General features: G+C 39.5%; 1 protein-coding gene across 1 annotated transcript; it reads left to right on the plus strand.

Annotated features, from left to right (window-relative positions):
- The first annotated feature begins 719 nt into the window (after positions 1 to 719).
- On the plus strand, positions 720 to 12,925 carry LOC124291646 (coiled-coil domain-containing protein 25-like). The gene is given in 9 exon segments (XM_046728697.1): positions 720 to 813; positions 1,776 to 1,823; positions 4,828 to 4,867; positions 5,802 to 5,853; positions 6,393 to 6,468; positions 8,256 to 8,359; positions 9,148 to 9,202; positions 9,205 to 9,395; positions 11,520 to 12,925. Coding segments are annotated over 9 exon segments (624 nt in total). The 5' UTR covers positions 720 to 788; the 3' UTR covers positions 11,553 to 12,925.
- The last annotated feature ends 1,884 nt before the right edge of the window (positions 12,926 to 14,809 follow it).

The raw sequence follows: 14,809 nt of genomic DNA on the forward strand, positions 1-14,809 counted from the left end.
TAGAAGAAGTGGCAAGTCTAGATTTCCACAGTTTCAGAAAATGAAGAAAGACTCTGGGCTCAATTTCATTATGTTTATGCCTATTCTATTCTCCCTGGTTTATGATTATTTTTATGAATAGTTTTTTCTGTAAAATATGTTCATTTCAGAGACAAGATGTTAGCCTACTGAGATAAATAATAATAATCTTAGAAACCGATCGTATTAAGTAAAAATCAACTGTACATGTAGAACCCAAGCGTATGCAAATTCATTTCTTCTAAGTACAATTAGCTTATGAAACTCCTTGCCCAAGGAATTAAGTCACTAGTGTTAACTAAAAAAAATAAAAAAAATTGTAACTTTAATTTCTACTATAGATTTCACAAACACTACTTTGACTAAAACACAGGAAATAGATTCTGTCAGTTTACTCACTGCCGCCCCAGACTATGCCGCAGCGATCTAAATGCTGATACTGACACAAATTGTATCAGCGGATATGAAGTAATTATTTTATGGTCTCTGATTTCATAAAATGATAGAATTAAATAAACTGGTGTCGTAATTATTGTTCATCACAAATATTTCGGGTAATAGTACTCAAAGATGCTGGATATGAATAGAATGAACATTTCTTTGACGAGGTTTCGAATTGTATTTACTGTCAGGACCTAGTGTTTTCAGTTTTCACTTCTTACGGGGTTATCTCCCTTGTCGCTTTTCTCTTTAAAGGAACAAAAACAACAACTTCCGTCTGGTTGTTGACAACGTGAACCACACTTTTAAGTTTATTTCTTGTCACGACAATGGTCTTTTACTTCATTAGCAATGGTATGTATATGTTTCACGTAATCATATATCGCACTGTTTCTTAACATAACATGATTTGACCAAGCTGATCAGATAATCACTGGTCCCCACTATCGAGAGCGATCATTTACTCCCCCGGTTTTCGCTCACAGACATTACGAGCAGATGCTGATGGCATGAAGAATTATGTATGCTAGTTTTGATATGGATTGTTCTCGGAAGAATTGATAGTGTGCGTGTGATTGTGTCAGCGGTTATACAGCTTACAGGAGGCCTGTCCTCCATACAAGTTTGTTTGGTGGCAATTTGCCGCACGTGACGGTTCGATTAATTGCAAAATATGGCGACAAAATAAGCTTTAACATGACTTTCTTGTATGCGCATGGATAATATAATACCAGGGCAAGAGTGCAGTTTACCGGGTTAAAATTTAGGCAGTATACGGGCGGAAATCTTACCTAGCTGGGGCGGTGGGGTAGCCTAGTGGTTAAAGCGTTGGCTCGTCACGCCGAAGACCCGGGTTCGAATCCCCACATGGGTACATTGTGTGAAGCCCATTTCTGGTGTCCCCCCGCCGTGATGTTGCTGGAATATTGCTAAAAGCGGCGTAAAACCATACTCAGTCAGTCAGTCTTACCTAGCTTACTGTCTCACTTATTGATTCCCTTCGCTGATCGTGACGTGAGTCTCTTCGAGGGTTGGCTGTGTAACGGTTAGGGTAGGCGCTAATTGAACATGTTGAAACTGAAAAAGTGTACCCGTAAACAGGGTAAAGTCCACTACTCTAGATCACAAAAGTGAATATCAGAGCAAGCCAGAAACAGTTTTGCTGAGTTAAAGACTTGGACCATGTTCGATGTGTTTCATTGGGGAACATGCTCAGGCTAACAGGCAACAGTTTCATGAGTGACACAAATATGACAGCTACCATTACAATTAAATTTACTTGTTTTATCTCTTCTGACTCTGATGTCTCATTTCAGTGGTGTCTCCACCCTACACAATGTACATGGGACTGGACAAGCATGAAAGTAAGTTATTCTTGCAACATGTATTATACTACGGAAGCGCTGAAGGGACCTGATGAAATAAAATTTATCTTGAGTGCACAAGTTAAAATATTGAGCGCACAAGTTAGTATCTTGAGCGCACACTATAGTATCTTGAGCGCACAAGTTAGTATCTTATGCGCACAAGTTAATATCTTGAGTATCTTGAGCGCTCAACTTCGTGTTTAGCATCTAATGGCATTAATGGAACACACGTTTGCTTGACTGATGGCTAAAATGTACAAACTTATATCCTTTTTGGAAGATTTCAAACGATGCAAAGTCTAACTATAGGTGTTTATGATGAGACTATGTAAAAGTATGCAAATGTATCATGAACATTGATAATGTTTATGTAAATGTTCATCGTCTTTATGCTTGTCAATACTATTCTTTGTAACTTACTTTACTACTTTTTGCTTTATTACATAAAGCAGGCCCAGGTATGTGTAATGTCATAATAAGAATTAAAACATAAACATTAGTAGGAGTTTATTGCAGGGATGAATAGTGACTTTACTGACTTCTTATATTGGTACAAAGTATTATGAACACTAGCGTAAAGCATAGGAAAACTTGTTTTGTGCTATGGCTTTATTATGTATATATAGTATTACATGACCATGAAACATGTAAACATTGAGTGTTATACTTAATTATAAAACTCATGTCTGACGTATTTGAAGTATTCCACTTTCAGGGAACTATAGTCTGTAGTCTTGGTTTGCATGTATCAGTAACTGTTTCCTAATGTGGGTACAGTGGTAGTACAATATCTGTACAATATCATATAAAACCCGCCTTATTTATTTGATCCATTAGTATGTGCACGTATAGCACATATACCAACTTTATTTCTTACTAAAATACCATGTTCCCCGTTTTACTTCCTCCGTTTCAATCCCTTATGTATAACGTATGTGTGTTGTAGTTTATTTAACATGTTTTAACAACACAGGAAGTTGAAGAATAACACGTCGATGAAGACGGTGTCTTGAGCGAAATTCAACACCATCCGGGTCCAACACTCTTAGCAACGATCGTACAGTATCCTGTTTCACGATTAAACCTCATTGGATACATTTTTTATGCATCCAACGATAACCATGTCTTTAGATCGTCAAAGTTGTCCGCAATAAAGTCTGTAACATCAGTGGGGAGGTGGGGTTGCCTCGTGGTTAAAGACCTGGGTTCGATTCCCCACATGGGTACAATGTGTGAAGCCTATTTCTGGTGTCCCCCGCCAAGATATTGCTGGAATATTGCTAAAAGCGCTGAAACCATACTCACTCACTCACTGTAACATCAGCATATCTGGTATCTGGTGCGAAAGGGGACATACACCTCAGAATACGCTTCTGGCGTACTATACTATACCATGATTTTTGACAAGAAGATGTGTTATATCTTTGTATTGGAACCAAAGACTGAAATAAGCATGGTTCAAGTACTCGCGTTTCCGCTCCTCCGTTGCTTCGGCATGAACTGCTTATGGAGTAGTGTATCTCAAGATACTAAGTTGAGCGCTCAACAGACTAACGTGTGCGCTCAATATATTAACTTGTGCGCTCAATATATTAACTTGTGCACTCAACATACTAACTCGTCCGTTCAATATAAATTATATTTCATCGGGTCCCTTCAGCGCTTCCGTATTATACACCTAAAGCCAGATTTTTTTCCATTTTTTAGTTCACAGATTTCAGGCCTGATAATTCACATCATTACCGGTAGGTAAATATAACAATTATGAATAAAATTATGAATAAAAAATCTGATTTGGATTTCCTAAAAGCAATTCTTAGCAAGGAAATATGAAGTGTGAACAGGAGCAGTTAGTTTGATGGGGAAAGAAACAAGTTTCAGCATTTCCATTACTGTCATAGATCTGTTGCATTTCATCATAATTTGTTGGGTTTTGAAGTTTTTTACAGGTTTTATCTAAGTATTTTGAATAATTCATCTATAATGTCAAAAATAATTTTAAATGTTTGTTTATTTTTTGTTGGTAGAATGCAAAACAGTCCACTGCCATTCAATTTCTCGAATACTTTTTCTCATTTCAGTTATTTGATGTTAGCGATTCATGAACTAAGTTTTGAAAGGTCTGGCCTTACCCTGCCTAGAAACATGCTAAATGCATGAGTGAACATGGTAAAGTCCAAACATATGTGGGGCAGTGGGGTAGCCTAGTGGTTAAAGCGTTTGTTTGTCACGCTAAAGATCTGGTTTCGATTCCCTACATGGGTATAATGTGTGAAGCCCATTTCTGGTGTTCCCTGCGATGATATTGCTGGCATATTGCTAAAAGCGGCGTAATACTAAACTCACCTAAACACTTGTGATTGTCCCTTTAAAATAATACTGTAAGTGATAAGTATCAGCTTGCAAACACATTGAGCTAGCAACAGGTCTGGTTTATAATGGTCTATCTGTTCGAAGCAGTTTGACAGTACTTAGTGTAAATTATGAGGTCCTTGAAAAATTCTTCCTTGGTATTTGAATCAATGGATCCAATAAACAGGATCAAGGACCCCTGACTTTCATGAGTACTTTGGAACCCTACATAAGCACGATATGCTTAGATTGACAGTAAGTATATTTTCCTAAACTAGGGTGTCTGACTAGGGAACAAATTCTGCCAAGTGGCAGACTGTTATGTGGTAGTGTTATTACTATAGTGTACCTGTGAAGGTCTGGGTTAGAATGTGCCTTCAGTAACCCATGCTTGTCGTAAGAGGTGACTAACAGGATTGGGTGGTCAGACTTGCTGACTTGGTTGACATATGTCATCGGTTCCCAATTGCGCAGATCGATGCTCATGCTATTGATCACTGGATTGTCTGGTCCAAGCTCGATTATTTACAGGCTGCCGCCAAATAGCTGGAATATTGCTGAGTGCAGCATAAAACTAAACTCACTCACTCATTCACTCACTTATTACTATAGTGACTATATATATATAATGATAATATTTCCCCTTCAGATGAGGATTTGATCAAGTGGGGATGGAAGGAGGATGTATGGTAAGCAGTTTCATCCGTCATGCTGTCCACTGCTTACCAGTCATGCCGGTGTCAGTGTTTGTCTTTGTGGTTGGTCTTCCTGGCTCAGCAATCATTGTTTATATTTTGAAACACTAGCCATTATGGATCTAGACCTGCTCCCATACCCATGCTCACAACAAATCCTGGTAAAAATTCCCTTTTTGAATTAACAATATTCCGATCGTACACAGTTTATGAAAACATCATCCTCGATAATCTCCAGGGTATACGTTATGATCACTCTCCACTATACCCTGGATGCATCCACAGCTTGTCCCGCTAATTATATTACCTCCCTTTGCTGGCTCCACATTCTCACAGTAGCCAATCAGCTTAGCCGCTGTTACATCCGAGCTTGCCAGTGTCAACAAAGCTAGCGGTCGCAGTCGCGAAGGTTTGTTCGCAGTACCACTCGACAAATTGACAGATCTGAAACTTTCAAAAGCTATATAAAAGATCTCCTTCCACATCTTACAGAGTAACCTCTGCATCAATTGTGTTGCCAAGTTTAAACGGTAAGATAATTTAAGAAGCAAAAGTGCGTTGTGATTGGTTCTCTCACCTTCCCAGCGTAGACACCTGTCTGGATAAAAAGCCAGCCAAGGGAGGTAATAAAATCATCGGGCCAAGCCGTGGATGCATCCAGGGTATACTGGAGAGTGATCGTAACGTATACCCTGGAGATTATCGAGGATGTGAAAAAATTAGCAGAAATTTTTTTCAACCATTTGATTGCTTTATCAATTTGTCTGGATTTCCTTTTATGTTCAAGACAAGATATCATGTTAAGTTCATTGTGATGAGTACTATTGTTTCGTATTTGTTATCTGTTTGTTGTGAAATATATAACTGAAAATCTGGGAAAAGTGAGTTTTCCCCTCATAACATACATGACAGCCGTGTATCATTGCAGGTTCCATGTTGACAAGGTGTCCTCAGCTCACGTATACCTCCGGCTCCATTCAGTAAGTGACCTTGACATTCATTCCTACATATGGAAATATTGTCATTGCACAAAAGAGAGCAAATACATATATGTGCGAACAGTGTTTGCCCTGACGCAGATAACCTGTGTATTTGACGCACAAATTATCTCAAATACGCAGTGAATTTAGAAGCTTGCATCATTGTTGACAATGCTGCTGCTAGACCCTTAGTTCCGATAATCTAACCTAAAACTAAATGTTTGCCAGTTAATTGCTCAGTGCTGATTAAATACCTGACCTGCCTTTTGGTCGTTATTAAACAATCACAGTTGGTCTCCATGAAAGTTCCAAATTGAAGTTGACTCCCAAAAACATGTCCATGACTCCCTCTCATGACACCAGGGAGTCATGATGACTCCTAAATTTTTATACCTAAGGCAAATATTGTGCGAAAATAAAACAATAAGTCATGATAACTGGATAATCAATAATAATAATGCACCTGACTTCAATTAATTCATTTCATGCCCAGATATACAGGATATAGCAAATTAAGTTTGAAGGGATGTTATTTCCAGGGAGAAACATTAGACGATGTCCCTCAGGCTGTGGTAGATGAGTGTGCCCAGCTGGTGAAGGCCAACAGTATTCAAGGTGTGTTATCATAAGATCTCTTGTACAGACAGTTGTACCATGACTGACTGACTGAGTTTAGTTTTACGCCGCTTTTAGCAATATTCCAGCAATATCACGGCGGGGGACACCAGAAATGGGCTTCACACATTGTGCCCATGTGGGGAATCGAACCCAGGTCTTCGGCGTGACGAGCCAACGCTTTAACCACGAGGCTACCCCACCGCCCCTGTACCATGAAGATCCTGGCTAGAACTAGTCTTCTGCAACCCATGCTTGTCAGGGGAGGTGACTCTGATTATTCTAAGAGGTGACTAAAGGGATCAAGTGGTCAGACTCATCTACTTCATATGCGGATCCAGAAATTCTTTTTGGGGGGATGGGGGTTCTGGATCCGCCTGTGTACTTTATTGATGCATGTCATTGTACCGCATTTGTGTTCATTGATATTTATGATGTCAATCATTGGATTGTGTGGAGTTGATTATATACAGACTATCGTCATGTAGCTGGAATATTGGTAATTGTGGCACTATGAAATGCACCAACAAACAAACAAAAAGACATACAGGTAATCAATCATTGTTTGATAAAGGTTTCTTAGCAGTTACCATGGTTGACAAAGGCTGACAAAGTTAGGATACAACTTTTGTTATGGATAATATAACTTTATGATCTTCATTTATACTATATATATAGCTTTATAGCTTCAACATTTTTTACTATAGCTACATCAATAGCATCTTTACTGAAATGCTCTATAATATATGCTACATCACAATACATTAGGCTTTATGTTGTTTTATCCATAATATAGTTGTTTGTTTGTTGTTTTATGCCTTTACTGAAATGCTCTAAATATGTTACAATTATTCCAGCTATATTCCAGCTATATGGTAGCTGTCTGTAAATAGTTTAGTCTGGACTAGACAATCCAGTGATCAACATCATGAGCATCAATCTACACAATTGGGATACAGTGACATGTTTCAACCAAGTCAGCAAGCCTGACCACCCAATCCCTTTGGTCACCTCTTATGACGAGCATAGATTACTGAAGACCAATTCTAACCCAGCTCTTCACAGGTGTATCCATGAAGGGTAGCAGTCAAGTGAATAACCATTTAATAACATGCATATAGTGCTGTTACACATATTCATCAGAGTAATCTTGCAACATACAGGGTTATCACAATTAGGACATAAACATCACGTGTTGGCGAATTTCCGGGTGTTATTGAGTATTTGAAGCACGGGAATTCCTTTGGAACCGACGGCGTCAGCCGGAGGTTTCAAATGAAATATTCCCCTGCTTCAAATTCTCAATAACACCCGGAAATTCGCCAACACATGTTTATCGACATTGTAAACCAAAAGGTCCACACACGTTTTTGTGTCTGCTCTCATTGACATCGAGTACAGCAGTGAAATGTCATCAGCCGGCCGTTTCGGCTGTCTCCCATGGTAGCATCTAGAACTGCTCATTTGTGACGTCATTCAGACTTTACGTCACAATATGATTTTAATGACGTCATCACAGCTGACGACGTAACAATACAATGGTGTGAGCGATGTTTGTATGTATTAATACGCAGAGAATTTCTGGGAATCAAATACCATTTGATCACGTTTTTCAACCAATCAGATAAAAGAACACAGTGACTTTTGGTTTACAATGTCTAATCCCTGTTCAAGATAATCATGTATTATTCAGAGTAATCATGATTATTAATATAATGCATTTTACAGAATGATTGTAGTTAGTATGTCTCCTGCAGAATAAACATGTTTATTGTAATGTTCCACAGGCAACAAGATGAACAACATTGACGTTGTGTACACAATGTGGGAAAACCTGAAGAAGACAGCAGGGATGGATGTAGGGCAGGTGGGCTTCCACAGACAGAAGGAGGTCAGTGTGTTGTGTGCTTACAACATTACTTGTAGAGAGTATGTTCCAACCAGGACTCTGAGATCAGCCAAATAGTATCCCTTCAACATGATATGTATAAGAATCCAGACCACTAACTCTGTTCAAGAAGTGATCTAAATGGACAGGACCACTAGGTGATTGGAGATCAAATGGGTATACAGACCACCTCAGTGATCTGGACAGGACCAGTGAAGATCTGGGTTAGAATTGGTCTTCAGCAACCCATGCTTGTTGTAAGGGGCAACTAATGGGATCGGGTGGTCAGGCTCGCTGACCTGGTTGACACATGTCCCTATTGCATAGATCGATGCTCATGTTGTTGGTCACTGGATTGTCTGGTCCAGACTCGATTATTTACAGACTGCTGCAATATAGCTGGAATATTGCTGAGTGCGGCATTAAACAACAAACATATCTAATGGACAGAGGATCTGTACAGAGATCGGTAGTTCTAGCCCAGACTTCATCATACCAGCAGACGTGAAAATATGTGTAACATGTTACTGGATGTTACCCAAGGATAAACAAGGATGAGACAAGGAATGACTATGGTTGTGTGTTGTTTAATGCTGCACTCAGCAATATTTCAGCTATATGGCGACTATACAGTGTATGAGTACGGTGTCCATATTTGACTTGTAGATAAGCTGAATTTTGAGTCTAATGACATACTCTTATATATGTATTACAAACATTCAATTGTTTTGAAAATGGGCAGGTTTACACTGTCTTGCCAATATATGACAAAGTGACAATCAACATTGCAGGTGAGGAAAGTTAGAATAGAGAAGAGAATCAATGAGATAGTGAACCGATTAAACAAGACAAGGAGGAGCGATCCCCTGATTTGAGACAAGAGCGGGAAAACCAAGATAAGCTGGAGCGGGAAGACAAGAGAAGGAAGGAACAGGAGATCAAACAACGAGATAAGGAGGATGAGAAACGGAGGAAGGAACAGGCAGAGCTGCGTTCCTATGACAGCCTAATGAGGCCTGAAAACATGCAGTCTAATGTGGTAGGGTCTTTGGTGTTCCCTTATTATGGAAGTGGCATATTTGAGATGACCAACAAAGGTGCTCTACTTCCCATGTTGCTTTCAGATCACATAACCACACACAGATAAGTATGTCTCTGTCATTACTTGTGTTTAAAGGTTGTGTCTGTCACTAGTGTCTCCTTGTTCCAGGATGTGATGAAGACTTGTCTGTCACTAATGTCTCCTTGTTCCAGGATGTGATGAAGGCTTGTCTGTCACTAATGTCTCCTTGTTTCAGGATGTGATGAAGGCTGTGTCTGTCACTAATGTCTCCTTGTTTCAGGATGTGATGAAGGCTGTGTGTGTCACTCATGTCTCCTTGTTTCAGGATGTGATGAAGGCTGTGTCTGTCACAAATGTCTCCTTGTTTCAGGATGTGATGAAGGCTGTGTGTGTCACTAATGTCTCCTTGTTTCAGGATGTGATGAAGGCTGTGTCTGTCACTCATGTCTCCTTGTTCCAAGATGTGATGAAGGCTGTGTGTGTCACTCATATCTCCTTGCTCCAAGATGTGATGAAGGCTGTGTCTGTCACTAGTGTCTCCTTGTTTCAGGATGTGATGAAGGCTGTGTCTGTCACTAATGTCTCCTTGTTTCAGGATGTGATGAAGGCTGTGTGAAGGCTGTCACTCATGTCTCCTTGTTCAGGATGTGATGAAGGCTTGTCTGTCACTAATGTCTCCTTGTTCCAGGATGTGATGAAGGCTGTGTCTGTCACAAATGTCTCCTTGTTCCAGGATGTGATGAAGGCTGTGTCTGTCACTAATGTCTCCTTGTTCCAGGATGTGATGAAGGCTGTGTCTGTCACTAATGTCTCCTTGTTTCAGGATGTGATGAAGGCTGTGTCTGTCACTAGTGTCTCCTTGTTTCAGGATGTGATGAAGGCTGTGTCTGTCACAAATGTCTCCTTGTTCCTTGTTTCAGGATGTGATGAAGGCTCTGTCACTAATGTCTTGTTTCAGGATGTGATGAAGGCTGTGTCTGTCACTAATGTCTCCTTGTTCCAGGATGTGATGAAGGCTGTGTGTGTCACTCACTATCTCCTTGTTCAGGATGTGATGAAGGCTGTGTCTGTCACTAGTGTCTCCTTGTTTCAGGATGTGATGAAGGCTGTGTGTCTGTCACAAATGTCTCCTTGTTTCAGGATGTGATGAAGGCTGTGTGTGTCACTCATATCTCCTTGTTCCAAGATGTGATGGAGGCTGTGTGTGTCGCTAGTGTCTCCTTGTTTCAGGATGTGATGAAGGCTGTGTCTGTCACTAGTGTCTCCTTGTTTCAGGATGTGATGAAGGCTGTGTCTGTCACTAATGTCTCCTTGTTCCAGGATGTGATGAAAGCTTGTCTGTCACTCATGTCTCCTTGTTCCAGGATGTGATGAAGGCTTGTCTGTCACTAATGTCTCCTTGTTCCAGGATGTGATGAAGGCTTGTCTGTCACTGTCACTAATGTCTCCTTGTTCCAGGATGTGATGAAGGCTTGTCTGTCACTAATGTCTCCTTGTTCCAGGATGTGATGAAGGCTTGTCTGTCACTAATGTCTCCTTGTTCCAGGATGTGATGAAGGCTTGTCTGTCACTAATGTCTCCTTGTTCCAGGATGTGATGAAGGCTTGTCTGTCACTAATGTCTCCTTGTTCCAGGATGTGATGAAGGCTTGTCTGTCACTAATGTCTCCTTGTTCCAGGATGTGATGAAGGCTTGTCTGTCACTAATGTCTCCTTGTTCCAGGATGTGATGAAGGCTTGTCTGTCACTAATGTCTCCTTGTTCCAGGATGTGATGAAGGCTTGTCTGTCACTAATGTCTCCTTGTTCCAGGATGTGATGAAGGCTTGTCTGTCACTAATGTCTCCTTGTTCCAGGATGTGATGAAGGCTTGTCTGTCACTCATGTCTCCTTGTTCCAGGATGTGATGAAGGCTTGTCTGTCACTCATGTCTCCTTGTTCCAGGATGTGATGAAGGCTTGTCTGTCAGGCTGTGATGAAGGCTTGTCTGTCACTCAATGTCTCCTTGTTCCAGGATGTGATGAAGGCTTGTCTGTCACTAATGTCTCCTTGTTCCAGGATGTGATGAAGGCTTGTCTGTCACTCATGTCTTCTTGTTCCAGGATGATGGCAATGACTCAGATGACTTTATGTGACTGGGACACATGAAGGTTAAGGACGCCCATGACATCCTGGACACACCACTTGAACAATATCAAGGGAATCCGCCATGCTCATGGGTCAGGGAAGGCCAACAGTTCCACCACATGCCAACAATGATCCAATCACTGTGTGTTCTTCTACCGTGGGATGTGGTTTTTACCAATCACGTCAATGGTTACACACGGGTCAAAGCATGGAAACAGTTGGCCAGATTGGAAGATTTTGTGATCGAGTGCTAGTGAGATTTTAAAGCCTCATAATTGAGAAATCACCAGGTGGACATTCAGAACTGTGATCTATATGGACAAGTCCTGCGCATCATTAGGAGATGAGGTGTGTGTGAGTTGGATGTGTGACCTGCTCATATTAGTTGACTTCAGTGATACAAGAGTCAGTATCTGATATCTATATGTGATATACCCTGCTTTGTGCCTTGAGGGGAAAAATGCCAGCATCTGATGTCACGCCAGTAATGTCAAGCCACAGCGACTGTTGTCAACTGTTGCCCAGTCTCAAGGCTACAACATGCATCGCTTGGAACATTGATTCATTCTATCACTGTCAACAAGCCCCATCAGCACAGGCTCATTCAGTGTGCGAAATAGCCACCGGCCCGCTAGCCTGTGGCTAGTAAAAATCCAGTCGGGCCAGTAAATCTCCACAGTCACTGGCTCAATGATGAAACCTGTGTCTACATTTAAATTTCGGGCTAGTGGAGTATTTTGTGGGCTAGCAACTTTCAGGCATAGCTAGCCCGACTGGCTAGCAAAATATGGAACCTTTTTCGCACACTGGGCTCATTATAAGAGTTGGTTTACAGATTACATCGTCCTAAGACCTTCCTGCTGCTCCAGCTAAGAACTGAATAAAACCTTACATATTTTAGCTGAATTTACAGATACCCCAACCAAAATAATTGAAAATTAGCAAAATATATACAATTAAGGTCTTTACATACTGCCAGTGGTAAAGGTAATTAATTTGGGACAATAACAACAACAGTGAAATGCTGCTGTCAGGTTTCCAAATTTTATTTATGATGATCCACACCATGATTTACCATCTATCCTATCTATTGTTTTCACATGCCAATTCTAATCAAACTTTAAGATGAATTAAAAAATACTGTACTGTTCAGTCTTACCAACCAAATATTTTGCTATCCAAATTTGTAAACCCCAAAAGAGAAAATCTGGTCTGTTGACAAAAGGAATGGCTTTTCCCTTCCATCATTTCTTGTAGACATTTTTATTTATTAAGTACAAAAGTAATATTAAGATACAGTCAAATCTTTGCAAGTAGAAACTAGATAAAAACAAGAAAAGTAAGATATGTAGGTACTGCTTTAAGGATATCCAACAGCATACTTTATGCAGGGCTCCAGATAATTTTTGAACACCAGGAGTACGTACTCCTTATTTTTTCAATATAGGAGTACTCGAAAACCTTAAGCCTACATTTAGAGTACTGAATGGAAATAATGGAGTATCAGTTTCGTTTCATATATGCACCACAACATTGCTAGTCTTGTGTAAACAGGTCAATATACAATAAAACAAATACTTTTTCAGATAAATACGTCTGTAAATGATTCTAAGACCGTACACCATTACCGTGATGCGTATCTGCTACGTTTTATAAATTATTTCCTACCTTATCCGTACATACGCTGATACGGCCCTTATCTGGAGCCCTGCTTTATGTATGCATCTTAATTTTACGCTCATGTATGATAGCTCTTAGCATTTGTTCAGACAATGAAACATTCAAGACACAGTATATGTACCTCACAGAATATTCTGTTACTTATTGGTCTTTCCTATGTTCAAGCTCTAATACTTTCAGCATTGTTCAGTTTTCCAACCAACCAAACCTACTTTCAGTTTTAGACTCTCATTTGTCAGATCTCTCACTTTGTAGTGATCTTTGTGATTTACCACTTTCATAACTTATTACTTTAGTTTCTTCCCTTGTTTATATTGTACAGTGATGTAATTATTGTAGACATTAATACATTTACATGTTTACATCGTTTTAAATTTTCTTTTGAAAAATATTGAGTTTAGCATGTATTGACTGCCAATTATTGTTGAGTTGTACATTTGGAAATTACTTCAGTACTTTTTAGTGAAATTTATGGTCTTAGAATCTGTAAGCTAACCCTTCATATTTTATTTCAAGACAATGTCAAATGTTATATTTTTTCAATCAAATAAAAATTATCCAGTTGTATAACCATGATTTAAATAAGTGGTTTGTTATGTGATTTTTGGTTTATTTCAAATGAATTTTTCTTAACTTTCTGATGGAATGTTTCCACCAGTTATTTTGATTACCGGTATAAGAAACAAAGTAAAACCTGGAATACAAATTTGTAAAGTGTCTGACATTTCATTACTCATATTGGGTAGGTGAATGTATGTTATTCAGTTTGCTTCTTTCTTATCTATCTTACTGTACTGTAACATGATGCCAGTATGGAGCCCAGTACAGTATTAAATCAAAAATGTATAGGAATATCTCAAACACATTCCACTTGACCTTGACCGGTGCTTGTGTACAGGTCACAGGTCAAATATCCAGTTAACCTTACTCATTAGGCCACAACAACTTGTTTTGTTCTTCATGTTTATCACAGCTCTCTCAACCACTTTCCTCATGAAGAATTGATCTTCAGTAACCCATGCTAAATGTAATGCTAGGTTTAGTGTCTTCTACTTGTGAAGATCCGGGTTATAATTGGTCTTCAGCAGCCAAAGCTTGTCGGAACAGGCGACTAACGGGATCGGGTGTCAGGTTCACTGACTTGGTTGACATGTCATCGTAGCCCAAATCTGGGTTTGTCAGCACCATACCCGTCTGTGTGGATTTCACCGAAGTGGTAAATGTCTGAGACTAGCATTGCTTTGGGCTTTGCTCTCACATCATGCTAACACTGTTATAAAACTTGCATATAGTTCATAGCAACTAAATCTTTGAACTAACTTTACCTGTCTTTTAAATTTTCAACAACTCTGAATAAGAGTGAGATGGATATAGCAATTATAAGAAGGAATAAAATTTGACCAGTGTTTCTGAGAAATATGTTATTTGTAAACAACATCACTGGATGCTTTTGCAAAAAAAATCTGACACACAATTTGTTAGTTTGTTGTTATCTCTACAAAACTTTCAGCTGAGGCATTTCAAAACTTGATTTGTTTGTCTTTTCTCGTTATGAAACGTGTACTTTTCTGACTTGAGATACTAG

The sequence above is a fragment of the Haliotis rubra genome, unplaced genomic scaffold (assembly GCF_003918875.1).
Source record: "Haliotis rubra isolate DU_JTF1 unplaced genomic scaffold, ASM391887v1 Scf499, whole genome shotgun sequence".
NCBI classification, from domain to species: Eukaryota; Metazoa; Mollusca; class Gastropoda; order Lepetellida; family Haliotidae; genus Haliotis; species Haliotis rubra.